Consider the following 17,396-nt stretch of genomic DNA (forward strand, 5'->3'; position numbering starts at 1 on the left):
TAGAAAATGTCTTTTAAAAAAAAACAAAAACTTAGAACAGATTTTCTATAAAGGATGCCTTTTAGAAGTGGGGAAACTAAGTGGCAGAGTGCATAGGGGCCATGAAGATTCATCAATCAACTCTGACTTCAGATACTTACTAGTTTTGTTACCCTGGATAAGTTATTACTTAACCCTGTTTGCCGCAGTTTTTTTTTTTTTTTTTTTTCATCTATAAAATGAACTGGAAAAGGAAATACAAAACTCTCCAGATTTTTTGCCAAGAAAATCCCAAATGGGGTCCCAAAGAGTTAGACTATGCTGAAACACAATTCAACAATACCGACGACTGCAACAGCAATCCAGAAGACCTACCTAGTGGAACAGAGTCTAGAAGTTGGAGTCCTGAAAAGAACTGACAGAATACTTGGCAAAGTCTTCAGATGCAACCAAAGAAACTTCTAAAATGAAGACAAGAAAGTAGTTCAAACTCAGTATTAAATTAGCTCAAAATACTGTAAATGTATATTGGATCTTCATAAAAATGAAAGATTATACTTTCTCTAAAATTAGGGCAACCACTAAAGGAAAGTTAACCCGAACAATAACTTTAGCTAAACTTCAGGTCACATGCATTTAACATAATGAGCTGAAGAAGATGAAAAGGCCATTTATAATGGAATTCATTGAATTAGGAATGCCATGCTTAGCTGCCTTATAACATATAATTAATGATCCCATAAAAACACAGCAGTACGAACTCCCCCTGCTGCCCAAAGAGCCACTTTTTCTGCTAGTAGAGTAAGCGAGCAGTTCTTTCACAAATCCTGCTCTGCAGGGAGCTGCTTGGCCAGCCCCAATTCTTCTCTGTGGACGCTACTTGCTTCCTCCATGATGTACTGTCACTCGGACCATTACTTGCTTGGTCTGTGGTGCTTGGTAATCGCAGCTGGCTCTGCTGGAGGGCCATTTCCTCCTCAACAGTTCTGTCTAATACCCCACACCTTCCTAGAGATTATTCATAATCCTCTTTAAAACCCTTCTCTTTGTATATTTCTTTGTTGTGTTAACGAAGATCAACTATCTGAAGATCCATCTTGTTTCATGCCATACCCAGCCACTTGGTATAACAAAGTTAGTTCTCTTTCCATCAAACAGCCTGATCCTTATGAAGCCCCAGTGCTCAGATTCAAGGTTAAAGGATTAAGGCTTGAAGGCACTGAGTTCCAAAGGAGAGTACACCAAATAGCAAATGCAACACAGAAATCAATCCTTTTCACTGCAGGAGCAGTGTGAAAAACAAATCAGCTGAGCTCAATCTAAAATTTTCTCTGTGGGACTCTCACAAATTAGCACTGTAACAGATGTAATGGCCAGTTCTCTGGAGACAGGCACCCACCCACAGCAAACCACTATAAGTCATCACAGCTTTAGTTAGCTTTCAGATATTTTTCGAAAAAAGGGCAGGGTCAGAAACACAGACATTTCTTCTCACTTCATTTCCAAATGAGTTTACTTTCACCATTCCTGTAAAAGTGAATCTCATGTATGCCTCTCTATATAAAAGAATCCATTAGCTTTTCAAAATGTGTGTGTGTGTGTATATATGTAAAAGGGGAAATGGACACTGAACATGTTATGATTATGACCTGAAGCAGCAAGAGGAGAAATTTAACTTTTAAAATTTTATTCACAACAGTTTTTCTAATTTTAAATCAACTTTTATCTGGGCTGGTAATAAATTAAAAAGTGCTATTACTATTAAAAATAAATCTTTCAAAATATATGACTTTTTCTACTACATCAGTGACCCTTCAGCATGCTTTAGAACTGAAAAATTGATTTAAATAAAATCCTACAGCCCTGTGAAATACATTCACAGTCATAGAAAAGTACTACATGTCAATATTGCAAAGAAACTTTCCTTTAAGATTTTTTTTAAAACCATTCTTCTTGTTTCAATCTATGAGGAATCTTTCCTTCTTCAGAGGAATACACATTGAAATGAGAAGTACTTTTGTGTTACATATAAAAAAAGAATCTGCATATATAGTTCATTTAAACTTCTAAAAGAAAATGAGATTGGTAGTGCCTAACAATTTTAGAAAAGAAAATTAAAGACTTATAGATGTTTTATCAATTGATGCTTCAGTTTTAATTTCCAAAGAAAATTCAATACTCAATCACCTACTCAATAAACTCTGGTGCCTCCTTATCATCTTCAGGATCAAATATAAAATATTCTTGATAATAATAAGCTCTTTATAACTTGGTCTCCACCTACCTTTCAGACTTCCTACACTTTATTACTCCCCACTTCACACCTGTGCCAAAAGTGCTCTTCCAACTTCCATCACTGGTGTCTTTGATGATCCTGAAACAAGACTTTCCACCTCCCTGAGACATTTTATTGGCTGTCCCCTCTACTTAGAATGTTCTCCCTCTTCATCTTTGCCTCCTCCCTTCTCTGGCTTCCTTCAAACGCCAGCTAAAATCTCACCTTTTTATAAGAAGTGTTTCCCAATGCTTCCTAATTTTTCTATCTTCCCTCTATTAATTATTTTCAGTTTTTCCTGTACATAGCCTTAATTGTACACAATTGTATATCTGTACATAGTAGAATGTTGACTCCATTAAATTGTGAAGTAAAGACCAGAGATTACTATGTTTTAACTTTCTTCATATTCTTGGGCTTAGGAAAATGTTTAATAAAAATTTTGTGACTGAGGGCTTTTTTGTCATGCTTATAGTCATGTTACAATTTAAAAAAAAAATAGCCACAAGTTTAAGATAGCACTCATCATTAAATTCTCTAAGTTTTATTTCAAAATCTTTGAGACAAAGCTGTATTACCTGAAATGACTGATATCAGGGGAAAGCAGTTAATATGGCACATGACGTACAAGAAAGAATGATATTTTAAGATGGACTAAGACTTGCCAAAGAGGAGAGCTGAATTCTGGGAAAGAAAGCCAATCTATTGGGTGGTTCATAGTTTAATCAACTCCCATCATACATCTTGCTTTCATAAACACACAAATTCTAATTTTGGTTGTTCTTGAAAGAAAGTGTTATTTTACTCATTAGGGAGTACCTCCTATTGCCTCCAGGATCAAATAAAATCCATTCCTTACCTTTTTAGTCTCTCACACTTTATATCCCTTCTTATATTCTGTCATCCAGTGATGTTGGACTCTTAGCTGTTCTTGTACACAAGCAAGAAATTGCAGAGTTTTCATTGACTCTCCCATTCCTGAAATTCTCTCTCTCTCTCTCTCTCTCTCTTCATCTTTGCCTTTTAGCTTCTCTGGCTTCAAAGTTTTCCTTCTTATCTCAGCTAAAATTCTATCTTTTACAGGAAACCTTTCCCAGTTAATCTTAGTGCCTTTTTTCTCAGAATAATTCCTGTACATATTTTCTTTGTACATCATGTTTGCATATTGACTCTCCTGTTGAGTTTTCCTAGAGAGAAGAAACTATTTTTTGTTTGGGTTTTTTTGGCTTTTTTTTTTTTTTTTTTAAGTATCCCCAGGAATCGGCCTAATGCTTAGCACAGAACAGGTCCTTAATACATGCTAAATGATGAACTTAGTTTTTATTGGAGTCATGCTTTTACTGTTCTGGGTACACTCTGAACTGATGGATATCACAGTATCTTTACTATTTATTGTATGTGTGCTGGTAAAATCCCATAGAGGGGTTTTGTAGCTCTACTAGCCCCAAAGCAATAAGTATATGCAGTGGTTCCAGGCATTAATTTCTAAGAATACCCATTCTGGAAGAAACTATTGGAGAGGAAACAAGTAAGATGGTAGGTTGCACTCTTTCCTATATTGTAATTCTGTCATAAAAGATGGAAAGTACTACTTTATATCCAGTCCTTAAGAATTTGTTTCTATTGTTGAAGAGAGATTTCCTCTTAGACTCAGGAACCTCTCTTCTACTCTCCACCAAAAAACAAAGTCATAATTTGGATAGCTTCAACTCAATTTTATGATCTCATTCAGTTTCTAAAAACTGAACTGGTGGTGAAGGAAATCAAGTTGATTCAAACTGGCATTAATTAGACAAGATGTTAAGGAAATTTTGAAAGAAATAAAGGGTAAATGTTTTGAAAAGTCAGTAAAGGGCAAAAAAAAATCTTATGATTCCTCCAGTCTGTCAAATTGTTATATCTGTGGGCAAAATAGAAAAAAAAATGCAGTAAGTACTTTGATTTTCCTCAACCGTGTGAGGAGTGAAACAATAAAAGAAATAGCACCTAGATTAACAAAAGCAGAAATGACAATTATATTACATAGCATTCAAGCCATGTAAATGGAATGTGGAAGCATGCAAAACTGACGGAATACTGCATCCAATGTTCTATAAGTGATTCTGAAACATGCTAAAGCTTTTTTAAGGCTTAAAATTGGGCAGACTGTCAGGGGTAAATCAGAAAAAACAACGTATAATTTGTGCAAAAAGGGTCATCTTTGGCTGGCTAGGAAAAAAAAAAAAAAAAGGAAGGATTGATGCCCTAACAGAACTGCCTCGGGCTTTTTAAGTCACTACCTCATTTCAGACAACAATTACCTTCCAATAGTTTGGCCCAGCTGTGCCCTTCTATTTGCTCCTGTTTGTCATTAAGTGCTTCTGTAGTATTTGTTCTCATTCTATAGCATTTATGCAGGAAGCCAGCGATGCAAGCTCCCTAGCCTGTGATTCTTCCCACAGATAATAGAGAATAAATTGCAATTAGATTTTGGTAATTGTATATAATTAACTCAAAATGAGCTGTTAATTATAAAAAAATATGTTTTCGGTTCCTGATTATATCATTTATTTTAGTTCCAAATTCTTAATGCCTCACTTGAGTAAGTTTAATATTTTAAATACACCGAATATTTTTTAATACTAAGATAATTTAAATTTCCAGATAAACAAAATTCAGTTTAAAATTAAGTTTCATCTTGGGAGTTCCTCTGGCAAATTCAAACAGCTTGGAAGGTAAAAAGAGGGTCATTTTCACAACAATTCTTGATTGTATTTACCACACTTGGTATTTAAATAATTCTACCAAGTTCTTTAATAAAAGAGTCAGACTGCTCAGGGCTATATAGTATTCCCTTTTGTCCCATCTCTAGCTCTCTCTCTGTGAAATATCTAAGACAACACCATTTCCACAGCCAACTGTATAAAAGAGACAAATGGACTTGTCACCTTTGCCTTTTCTAGTCTTACATTAGATTAAATAATTTAAGCAGCCTTGAGTGAGTAACTTTAGTGAAAAGAAGACAGAAGATGGGAAACACACTTCCCAATGGTTGTCTGTCAGGTTTTGGAAGTAGCTGACAGTGTCATGAACTGCTCTGATACAAATTAACTTTGGAAAAAATGATGATCTATCAAGGGCATATTAAAACTATTACCATCACCATGCAACTTAATGTATTGGATATTTGAAATCTGTATATAATTTTATGATGTTTGAGGTCATTATTTGGGTTAGGTGTATAAATATTAACCAGATACCCTATATCTTTTGGGGCAATTGCATGTGTTGCAGACTAGTCTAGTATTGTGTCTTAATCATCCATGTAGTTCAGATAAAGAAAGGGTCATTAAGTCTTGAAAGGTAAGAAAACAAAGCAATTCTAGTTATCTGTAGTGTGGTAGCTAAAAATAGTCAATCTGACAGATGTGAGGTCAATTTAAAAGGATAGGAAGAGAATAAGAGGAACAAAGATCAGTTGTCTTAAAGGCTTCACTTCATCCACATCATTTCTTGCCAATGTCAAACAAGAAGAGTAGCACCTTTTGATAATAGGGACATCCACTAAGGACTGTTTCCAATGTTGTTTTGACCAGCATTTTAAGTACCCCTGTACCTATCCCTTTTTCCTTGATGGAAAAAGAAGATAAACAGTATAAAATTCACTGTTAGTGGGGATTGGTTGCAATGCTAAATTGTTTTATCAAGTGTTGTGTTACTTTTCCCCTTCATTGCTCTATAAAACTTCAGAATAAAGAATTTTCAGTATCCTCTTAAGTTTAAGACAATTTACATTGTAAAATATCAGTTAAGGTTCAAGTGCATAAAGAAATGAATGATTATATGCCCAAATGTTTTTATATGCATTTATATTTGAAAACTATATCTCAAATGTTCAAATCATTTATTAAGGGCCCCTTTTTAATGATCTCAGCTTTATTCCTGTAAACATTTCTTGTTCAAAGTATCTGGGCTCATATTGTCGGATATGAAAAAGGGTTCCCTGTTAATGTGCCTCTCTCAAGAATTCCTCACAAGTAATGGCTCTGCAATCAAACTAAAGATTCATCACACAGATAATACTGTACAATAATTCCTCTTGGGAACTGAGAAGTGGATTCTTTTATATAAGACTACGGGATCCATTAAAAATGTAGACTTAGTTTCTTAGCTTTTTGAAGTCCAAGTGAAAAATAATGATCTTCAAAAAGTACTTGATGTGTTTTTAAGACATTTTCCAGATAGTAAAAGCACATACGACTGGAAATCTTTCTCAGCAGTAAAAAAGGACTCTAAACTATTAGTTAGTTGGTTTAAAAATAAATTCATGCCAATTTGTGATTTGCACAGTGAAAGAGAAAACATAAGTAAATAAAAACAATGATTTGGGGGAAAAGCAAAAAAAAATACTTGATGAATGAGATAGATGGAGAAAAGGGAGCATTTCTGCATCATCCTAATATTACCTTAGTCTCGTACCAATTCCATTCATTGAAAGATTCATTTCTTGGGTTTTACCAAGTGCTTCATCAATGGCAGTATCTCTTGAATTAAATGCAGCCTGACTTTTTAACCTAGAAAAATGGATACAGTGAGTTCCTAAATCTGTGAACATCGAGGAGCTGGAAACCCTTAGGCTTTCATACTCTGATTCCAGGTTATAAGAAATTAATCCCTATCAAGTTAGATATAAGATATATCATAAATTCACACACACACACACACATACACACAACACTGGCCTTTATGTCCAAGAAAAGTGCATGAGTAAACATCCCTGAAAAACAAAACTATGTTTAATCTCAGAGGACATGAAGTCTAGTCTCTAGAAACATAAGGTTTCAAATATAGAGTGCCATGGCTTAGCTTAGCAACAATATGGAAGAGAATATCAAAAGTGCCTTAGAAGGAAGAGGAGAAAAAAGACAATAATGAATAATATTTTAGAATTTACATAGTACTTTTCAGGTTTTCTAAGTACTTCATAGATATTATTTCATTTGATCCTCACAACAACCTGTGAAGTAAGCACTATTATTATACTTGTTTTAAAGATAAGGAAACCGAGGCTGGGAGACAGTGACTTGTTCAAGGTCATAAAACTAATAAATGTCTCAGGCAGAATTTGGAGCCTGATCTATTAGACATGTTAAGTAATAAGGAAAAGGTATGGAATGGCTATTATCTGCTTATTTAACAGCCTTTCTTAAAGAACACTGAGCAAATGTCATTAACATGGAAAACCCCAGCAGGAATCTACTACTTGTCAATAAAATAGGCTTAAGATCATAATGAGAAAAGGTGGAAATCATGTCTTAAACAGGTGAAGAATTATTCAGGAGCCTTGTAATAGCTGATCCCTCAAAGTGGCAAATACCCATATGCTGCTGTGACACAGCATGCCCTATCCCTTGCTCAACTCTAGACAACAAAGTGCCAGGACAGCTACTCAGGCCAATGGACTAGGCCCTCTAGTTCCCAGTTTCTCCCTCACAAATACCAATGTTCAGCAAAAATCTTAGCGCCAAACTCACTCTGTAACTTGATGATTCAGTTACATTCTCAATTGGCCAGGTAAAAGGAATCACACTCATACTATCAAACTCAAACACTCAGTTTACTCTCATCACAAATTCTACTTCTTTACTCATGCTTCCTATTTGAAGGTCAGTTGTAATAATAATGATAATGATGATGGTAATAATCATAATAATTTTTATAGTACTCTATGGTTCACAAAGCATTTTATTTTGTTATATTAACATATAGTTATATCTTAATTTATTTGACCCTCAAAATAATCCTAGGAGATAGGTGCTATTATTATTCCCATTTTACAGATGAAAAAACTTAAGTAAATAGAGGTTAAGTAACTTTTCCAGTGTCACAACTAGCAAGTGTCTAAGGTAGGATTAAAACCTCTTACTCCAAATTCTGTGCTCTATCCACTGTGCCACCTAATATTTGATCACATGTGAGACTATGCCCTAATGCTCAAAAATAAGCAAGTTATGGGCACTAATGTTCCCTTGAGATTTCTGTGGCTATTCCCTCTAGTTTTGGTATACTTTATCTTTTATTCATGACAAACAAGTAATTGCTTCATATATTTATCTATGAGAACAACATAATCCGGTGGAAACAGTGTTGGATAAGGAAGTAGAGAGTCTGATTCCAATCCTGGATCCACTATCTATTACCCTGTGGTCTTGGGAAAAACATTTAAATGCTATGACCTTTGGTTTCCTTACCTCTGAAATAAAAGACTGCATTAAATAACTTCTAAAATCTCTTCTAACTTTAAATCTATGATCCCTTTGATCCTATGAACTACCAACAAGGATTACAATTATTATGATGATAATAATAATCACAGCATTTCTCTAGCACTATATGCAAGACAGTTAAGGGCTTTATAAATATCTCATTTGATCTTCATAACAACACAGGGAGTTAAATAATATTATTACATTCATCTTTTAGATAAGGAAACTAAGGCAAACTAAGAGGTTAAATGTCTTATATAAGGTCACTCAGATCTTCCTGATTCTAGGCCCAATTCTCAATCCACTACACTACCTAGCTGCCTCTAAGAAGGACTGAAGTTTCCTTCTCATCAAATATAAAGGGCAGTGGTATTTTTGTTTTGTTTTGTTTTGCAATGAATAAAGTAAACAATGCTTTATTTCTATCATTTAGGTTTAAAATACCAAAATTTAACTTACCCCATCCCCCCAAAAAGAAATAAAAAAAAGAAAAATAGAAGAGAAACATAGGAATCCTAACTATGTCTGGAGGCTGGAAGGTAGAAAAATGTGACCAATAAAAAGGAAGAAAAGGACTTCTGAACTTTTAAAGTTATAAAACAGATAAAATACTTCTCATAGGAGATATATCTGGACACTTGAAGGAAGAATTAGTTTCTTGTGTTCAGAGAAATAATACAAATCTATAGATTTTATCAGAAAAAAAAAACCTTATTGAATCAATGATTCAATGACAAGAGGAAAAAAAGACTGGTAACAATGGTTGTCAATTTCTTGATAAAAGGTACCAATGAAGCCACTTGTTGATCTGGCACAAATAGGCAGATGACTATCTTCCCTGTGCATGAACCTGATATAACATGGAAAGTCTCTCAAAAATTGTTAAACCTAAAGACTACCATGACTCCTGATGATTAATACAGGGATCAATGGCACTGCTGGAAGTGACTCAAAAAACAATCAGGAATAATTAAATCCTAGAAAGAAACTGAATACCACAGGTAGTGTTTTCATCACTAAGGGCTAATTGAAGACTGAGGTTTCCGAAGAAAAAGGGAGATTTAGCAAGTGACCAGTTGATTAAGAAGAAAGTATCAGGGGGTAGCTAGTTGGTGGAGCTAATGGATAGAACACCAGGCCTGAAATCAGGAGGACCTGAGTTCAAACATGGTCTCAGACAATTAACATTTCCTGGCTGTGTGACCCTGGGAGAGTCACTTAACCCCAATTGCCTCAGCAAAAAAAGAAAAAAGAAGAAAGTATCTGAGAGTAGTGTTTGGTTATCTAGATTATAGTTTAAAATATAGGAATGACAAGCCCTTAGTCAGAATACAATATAATGAAAGACAATAAATATAGATTTAATCTAGCACCACACAAAAATATAAATTAGACAGACCAGTTACAGCAGTTAATTTTCAAAAAGGGGTGATAATTTTATTATTAAGCCCAAACTTATCATTAAACACACACTTATCATTAAACAAATGGTGATTGATCATACAAAAAAGGAAGTAGTGATAACAAGGTATCGAGAGGATTTCATTCTTTCATTCAGAAGATGAAATGTCAGACTAATTTTATTTCCTTTTTGGACAGAGAAATGAGGAAAACACTTGTGATATTATTTACATAGGTTTTAACAAAGCTTTTGACAAAGTCTATCATATTATTCTCATAGATGGTACAATTGAGTGGAATTTGAACTTGCTGGATGGACAGATCCAAAGAGTGGTTATTAACTGTTCAATGTTAACTTAAAGAAGTTCTCTACTAGTGTGCCCATAAAAGATTTGATTTGCCTCACACTGTTTAATATTTTTATTAATGCCTTAGGCAAAAACATAGGTAGTATTCTTAGCAATTTTCAGTAGATCCAAATCTGGGAAGGATAGCTAATACACTGGATGACAGAGTAATAATGCGCTAACAAGATCTCAGAGGGTTAACCAATAGGATGAAATTTAATAGGGAAATAATAAACTTTTATATTTGGGTTTAAAAAAATAAACTTTTGGGAAACCATATTCTTTGGGGTTTGAATTGTAGGAGGAAAATCTTAAAATGATGGCCAAATGCCATTAGTATGAGGAGAATTAACACTTACAAAACCTATTGTTGTTCAGTCATTGTTCAATCATGTCTGTCTCTTAATGACCCTATTAGGGTTTTCTTGGCAAAGAGACTGGAGTGGTTTGCCATTTCCTTTCTAGTTCATTTTATAGATGAACTGGCAAACAGGGTTAAATGACTTGGCTAAGGACATACAGTAAGTGTCTGAAGCCAGATTTTAACTCGGTCTTCCTGAATCCTAGTGCAGTACTCTATTCACTCCATTATCTAGGCCTTCTGCTTAAGAAAACAGCACATCTGGAAAAAAGTACATTTGGCAAGATGGCAAAGAGTAGACAAGTCATTGCTTGAGTTCTCCTCAGCTTCCCTCAGAATCAAAGCTAGATCAAGTCTCTGAACAGATTTTGGAGTGACTGAACCCACAACCATTTGGAGTATAATTTTCCAACTAAAGATATCTTGGAAAGACTTCAGGTCTTTCTTAAGTGAACAGACTTAAAGTCTGTTCACTGGGCAGAGGGGTGGGGGCAGAACATGGCCCATCAGGCTCAGCACAGGGAGGCCCAGCATGAGGAATCTAGTGGGAGGCTCTTAGCCAAAATATAGCAGCAGTGGTTACTCTACTGTTTCAGAAGGTTATGGATCAGCAGACCAGTTGTGAGAGCTCCAACAGAACTACAAAAGGCAAATTATGAGCTTCTGAAACCCAGCATAACAAGTGGGACCTGGCCAGGCCTATCTAGCACAGTAAGAAAGCCTATAGCATCACCTGTCCCAACACAATGAAAGGCTCCTGTACCCTGCAAAAGAGTTTGGAACAATTACCTCTGTGCCCTAGGAATAAAGCTCAACTTTTAAAAATGGGCAAAAAAGCAAAAAGAGATCTGACTATAGAAACCTAATATGAAGACAGGGAAGATCAGAACACAAACACAGAAGAAAACAGTAAAGTCAGATTATCTTCAGGTAAAGTCTCAAAAGGAGATATGAACTGATCTCCACCTCAAAAGGTTTTCGTGGAAGAATTCAAAAAGGATCTTAAAAGAGAGATAGAAGAAAAATGGGAAAAGGAAATAAGTAGTATGAAGGAGGATTATGAAACTTTGGAGGGAAGAACTAACAACTTAGAAAACATAGAAACTGACTTGTTAGAATTCTTACAAGGTGCTAAGCCAGTTGCCTAATTTAGCAAGGTACTTAACAGTTGTCTAGTTCACTAATATACTTAGTACTTATTAGAATTCCACAAGATTCACACCTTAAAATTCACACCATTAAGAGAGCATATATAAGGAGGAACCCACTACAAGACAAGCCCACTCTCAGAGGAGGAGACAGAATCATTCCATCTCCCACCTTTGTACTGGCTGGAGGCTGAAGCTAGAGAGGCAAAGGACTAGCGGCAAGAGCTCTTGGAACCAAAGAGAGAGGTAGGCCTCTAAGAAAGCTAACCGGGCCCAAGGAAGGAGACAATACTTGAAAAAGGAAATAAAGGATTTGGACTTTAATTCCTGGATGCATTTGGGGTGATTATTACACTGAACTGAAACGAAGGCTGCTCCCAGAAGTCCCCCAAGAAACCTGTTCCCAGAGAACATTATAATTTAGAGAAGAACATTACACTGCCTGAAGAAAACAATTCCTTAAAAAATAAATTTGGTGAAATGGAAAAAGAAAACAACTCCTTGAAAAACAGAATTGTGGAATGGAAAAAAAAGAACTTTAAAAATAGAATTGGCAAAATGGAAAAAAAAATCCATTTAACAAAACAACTCCTTTAAAAGTACAATGGTCAAATGCAAAAGGAGGTAAAAAAGCTAACTGAAGAAAATAATTCACTAAAAATTAGAACTGAACAAATGGAAATGAATGACTCAAAGAGACATCAAAGGAATCAGGTCAAACAAAACAAACAAAAAAAATTTAATAATAGAAGAAAAGGTAAAATACCTCATTGGAAAAACAACTGAACAGGAAAATAGATCCAGGAGAGACAATCAAATAATTACTGGATTACCTGAAAGCCACAATGAGAAAAGAAAAAGAATCTGCACAATATCTTTCAAGACATTATCAAGTAAAACTGTCCTGCTATCCTAGAACTGGAGGACAAAATAGTCATTGAAAGAATTCATTGACCACCTCCTGAAAGAAACCACAAAATGAAAACTCCAAGGAATATTGTAGCAAAATTCCAGAATTTTCAAATCAAGGAGAAAAATATTGCAAGCAATCAGAAAGAAATAATTCAAATATCGAGGAACCACAATCAAATTACCTAGGACCCCAGCAGTTTCTACATTAAAGCACCAGAGGGCCTGGAATATGATATTCCAAAAGGCAAAGGAGCTTGGACTGCAGGCAAGAATCAAATATCCAGCAAAAGTAAGCATTATCTTTCAGGGGAAAAGACGGACATTCAATGAAACAGGGGATTCTAAGTAATTTTTGATGAAAAAGACAAGAGTTGAATAGAAAATGTGATCTCCAAATACAAGACTCAAGAGAAACATAGGAAAATAAAAAAGGGAAGGGGAAAAATAAACTATATATTTTTAAAAGGATAAAATGTTTACATCCCAACTTGGGAAGATGCTACATGTAACTCTTGAAAACTATATATTAAGATAATTAGAATGAAAGATGGAGAGCATACATGATTTTTTGTGACCTCCTCTCAAACCAACAGCAGAGTAAGCTTCTAAACTGGTCTTGGAGCAAAAGAATCCACAAATATGTGGAGTACAACACATTCCCAGAAGAAGATACCATGAAACTACTTCAGAACAGTTCTGTTTAAAATGGGCAGGGGGACAGTCTACAGACTGAGCCCAGACCAGGGCACAGAGAAATTGGGCCAAGGAGCTGGGGTGGGGAGTCAGAGCATTGCAGCTTCCATGCACCTGGGAATCTTCTGTGAGCTTCTTAGGCTACTCTATCCTGGTTGCAAGCAGGTGGTTTGGTAGACTTACTACTAAAGATAAATTGTAAACCACTGGAAGAATGCTGGACCTAGCCACCATTACCCAGCACTGGAAATCAATCAGCAGAATTGCCCCAGGGAAAATTAAAGCATCTGTAGCTCCTTTGCATTGAACAGACCTCAAACCTTAGGAAAATGAATAAAAAAGCAAAAAGAACTATCACCATAGACAGCTTTTATGGAGAGAGAGAACAGACCTCAAATCCTGAGGTTCCTAAAGGCAATGCAACTACAGATGAAGCCCCAAAGAGAGACATGAGCTGGACCCCATTTCACAAAGCCTTCTTTAAAAATTGCATAAAGGATCTTAAAAGAGAGTTAGAAGAAAAATGGGGAAATAAAATGAGATGATTGACAGAAGGAATGGAAAAAATGGAAAAAATGCAATGAACAAAAAAATTTAATTGGCCAATTGCAAAAGAGCTAAAAAAGAAAAAATACACTAAAAATTAGAATTGAACAAATGGAAGTGAATGACTCAATAAGACTTCAACATCAGTCAAACAAAAACAAAAAAAATGAAAAAAATAGAAGAAAATATGAAGTGCCTCCTAGGAAAAACAACTGACCGGGAAAATAGATCTAGGAGAGAAAATGTGAGGATTACTGGACTTCCTGAAAGCCATGATGAAAAAAAGAACCTAGAAATTATTTTACAGGAAATCATAAAGGAAAACTGCCCTGATATCTTAGTATTAAAATGTAAAATAGCTATTGAAAGAATTCACCAATTACCTCCTGAAAGAGACCCCCAAATTAAATCCCCAAGGAATATCATGGTTAAATTTCAGATCACACTAATGAAAAGATATTGCAAGCAGCCAGAAAGAATGAATTTAAACACTGAGGAGCACAATTAGGATTACCTAGGACCTAGCAGCTTCCTCCTTAAAGGATTGAAGGGCTTGGAATCTGATATTACAAAAAGCAAAGGAACTGGGGTTACAGACAAGAATAAATTATCCAGCTAAAATAAGCATTATCTTTCAGGGAAGAAGATGGACATTCAATGATATAAGTGAATTTCACTTATTTCTAATGAAAAGACCAGAACTGAACAAAAAATTTGATCTCCAAACACAGAACTCAAGAGAAACATAAAAAGGTAAAAAAAGGAAAGAACTCTCAAGAACTATATTTCTCTTATGGGTATACTTAGAAAGTGTGAGTATTATCTGGTTTTATTATGATAATATGAAAAAAAACTAGAGGTAGAAAGGGGATCATACTGGAAAAAGAGGGAAATGGAGGTAAAATAAGGGAAATAACATCTCATGAAGAGGCAAAGAAGACCTATTATAATTGAGGGAAAGAAGAGAAGGAGATGAGCATTGTGTGAATCTTACTCTCATCAGATTTGGTTCAAAGAGAGAATATCGGACATATTTGGTTTCACAGAGAAACTTGTCTCATCTTATAGGGAAGTGGGAGGGGAAAAGGGGAAAAGAAAGAGAAATACTAATAGAAAGGAAAACAGAAGTAGTAGGGGAAAGGTGTAAAAAGGGGGGAGGGGCTCTAAAAGGGAAGGGCTGGTTGAGGCAAGTGGTCATCAAAAGCAAAATATTGGGGAGGAGAAAAGGGGGAAATGAAAGAGAAAGCATAACAGAGTAAATAAGATGGCAGGAAAAACAGAATTTGTTATTTTAACTGTGAATGTGAATGGGATAAAAGGGAAGTGGATAGCAGACTGGATTAAAAGACAAAATCCTTCAATATGTTGTTTACAAGAAACACATTTAAAGCAGAATGATACATACAGAGTGAAGGTAAAGGGCTAGAGCAGAATCTATTATGCTTCAGGTGAAGTACAAAAAGCAGGGGTAGCAATGCTGATCTCAGATCAAATAAAAGCAAAGATAGATTTAATTAAAAGAGATAAGGAAGGAAACTGTATTTTACTAAAGAGTACCATAGATAATAAAGCATTATCAATATTAAACATATATACACCAAGTGATATAATATCCAAATTCTTAGAGGAGAAATTAAGAGAGATGCAAGAAGAAAGACATACAAGAAGAGGCAGCTAGGTAGTGCAGTGGATCAAGCACCAGCTCTGAAGTTAGGAGGAACTGAGTTCAAATCGGGTCTCAGACACTTAACACTTTCTGGCTGTGTGACCCTAGGCAAGTCACTTAACCCCAATTGCCTCAGGAAAAGAAAAGAAAAGAAAAGAAAAGAAAAGAAAAGAAAAGAAAAGAAAAGAAAAGAAAAGAAAAGAAAAGAAAAGAAAAGAAAAGAAAAGAAAAGAAAGAAAAGAAGAAGAAATAGACAGCAAAACTATATTAGTGGGGGATTTCAACCTTGCTCTCTCAGAACTAGATAAGTCAAACCACAAAATAAATAAGAAAGAAGTGAAGGAGGTAAACAAAATGTTAGAAAAGTTAGGTATGATAGATCTTTGAAGAAAATTGAATGGAGACAGAAAGAAGTTTACTTTTTCCTCTGTGGTTCGTGGAACCTATATAAAACTGACCATGAATTAGGGCATAAAAACCTCAAAATCAAATGCAGAAAAGCAAAAATAGTAAATGCATTTTTTCAGATCAGGATAATTAGAATGGGTATGCTTAGAGGGTGTAGGTATAAGTTGATATATGTGCTGATATAAAAAAGCAATTAGGGGTGAAAAGGGATTGAACTGGGAGAAGAGGAAAAAGAAAGTAAACTGGTATAAATTATATCACAGCAAGAGACTTTTGTGTCTCTTATTCCAGTTGAGGGAAAGAAGGGAGGAGGGTGAGCATTGTTTGAACCTTAATCTTGCCAGATTTGGTTAAAGTAGGAAATAGCATACATACTTATTTTGGTACAGAAATTTATCTCACCTTGCAAGGAAACAGGAAAGGATAAAGAAAAAGGAAAGGAGGGAGAGAAGAAGTAGAAGGGGAAAGGGATAAAATAGGGGAGGAAAGAAAAAGGTAGGACAAATTGCAGGAAAGGGTGGCCAAGAGCAAAATAATGATGAGGAGGCAAAGAGTGAAAAGAGAGAAAAGTATAACTTGGGAAAAAAACTGTGAATGTGAATGTGATGAACTCTCCCATAAAACAGAGCAGATAGGAGAGAGGATTAAAAGCCAGAATTCTACAATATTTTGTTTACAAGAAACACATTTGAAGCAGAGTGATACATATAGAAGAAAGGTAAAAGACTGGAGCAGAATCTATTGTTCCTCAGCTGAAGTTAAAAAAAAAAAAAAGGTAGCAATTTTTATCTCAAATCAAGTAAGAGCAAAAATAGATCTACATTTTGTTAAAGGGTATCATAGATAATGAAATAATATCAATATTAAACATATATGCACCAAGTGGTATATTCTTAGAAAAGAAGTCAAGTGAATTGCAAGAAGAAATAGATAGTAAAACTATGCTACAGATATATCTCAACCTCTCTCTATCAGAACTAGATAAATTCAACCATAAACAAGAAAGAAATTAAGGCGGTGAAGAGAATTTTAGAAAAGTTGGATAAGATATATCTTTGAAGAAAATTGATTGAAGATAGGAAGGAATACATACATAGAACCTACACAAAATTGACCATGTATTAGGGCATTAAAAACCTTACAATTAAATGCTGAAAGGTAGAAATAGTAAATGCATCTTTTTAAGATCATTATGCAATAAAAATTACATGTAATTTCTGGGTCTGTATTCCAAAGAGATTGTAAAAAAGGGAAAAGGACCCACAAGTATAAAGAATGTGTTTGTAGCAGATAAGACTCCAGCTTATGAGATAAGAACTCACTATATGGCAAAAATTTCTGGGAAAACTGGAAAATAATGTAATAGAAACTAGGCATTAACCAACACCCTACAACAAGATAAGGTGGAACTGGGT

The 17,396-nt window shown here is 35.0% G+C and overlaps 1 protein-coding gene across 3 annotated transcripts in view; it reads right to left on the reverse strand.

Annotated features, from left to right (window-relative positions):
• The window catches only part of KIAA1328 (KIAA1328 ortholog), a 562,551-nt gene that overhangs the window by 129,465 nt on the left and 415,690 nt on the right, over window positions 1-17,396 (reverse strand). For 2 of the 3 annotated variants that reach the window (XR_004230870.1, XM_031946041.1), the window contains exon 8: window positions 6,700-6,807. The exons of the other annotated variant lie outside the window; for it this stretch is intronic. Coding sequence is in view for 1 of the 2 variants with exons in the window: in XM_031946041.1 (XP_031801901.1) it covers window positions 6,700-6,807 (108 nt within the window). In the remaining variant the exon portion in view is untranslated. The remainder of the gene's footprint in view (window positions 1-6,699; window positions 6,808-17,396) is intronic. 3 annotated transcript variants of the gene reach the window in all.

Source organism: Sarcophilus harrisii, chromosome 1 (genome assembly GCF_902635505.1).
Source record: "Sarcophilus harrisii chromosome 1, mSarHar1.11, whole genome shotgun sequence".
NCBI lineage: Eukaryota > Metazoa > Chordata > Mammalia > Dasyuromorphia > Dasyuridae > Sarcophilus > Sarcophilus harrisii.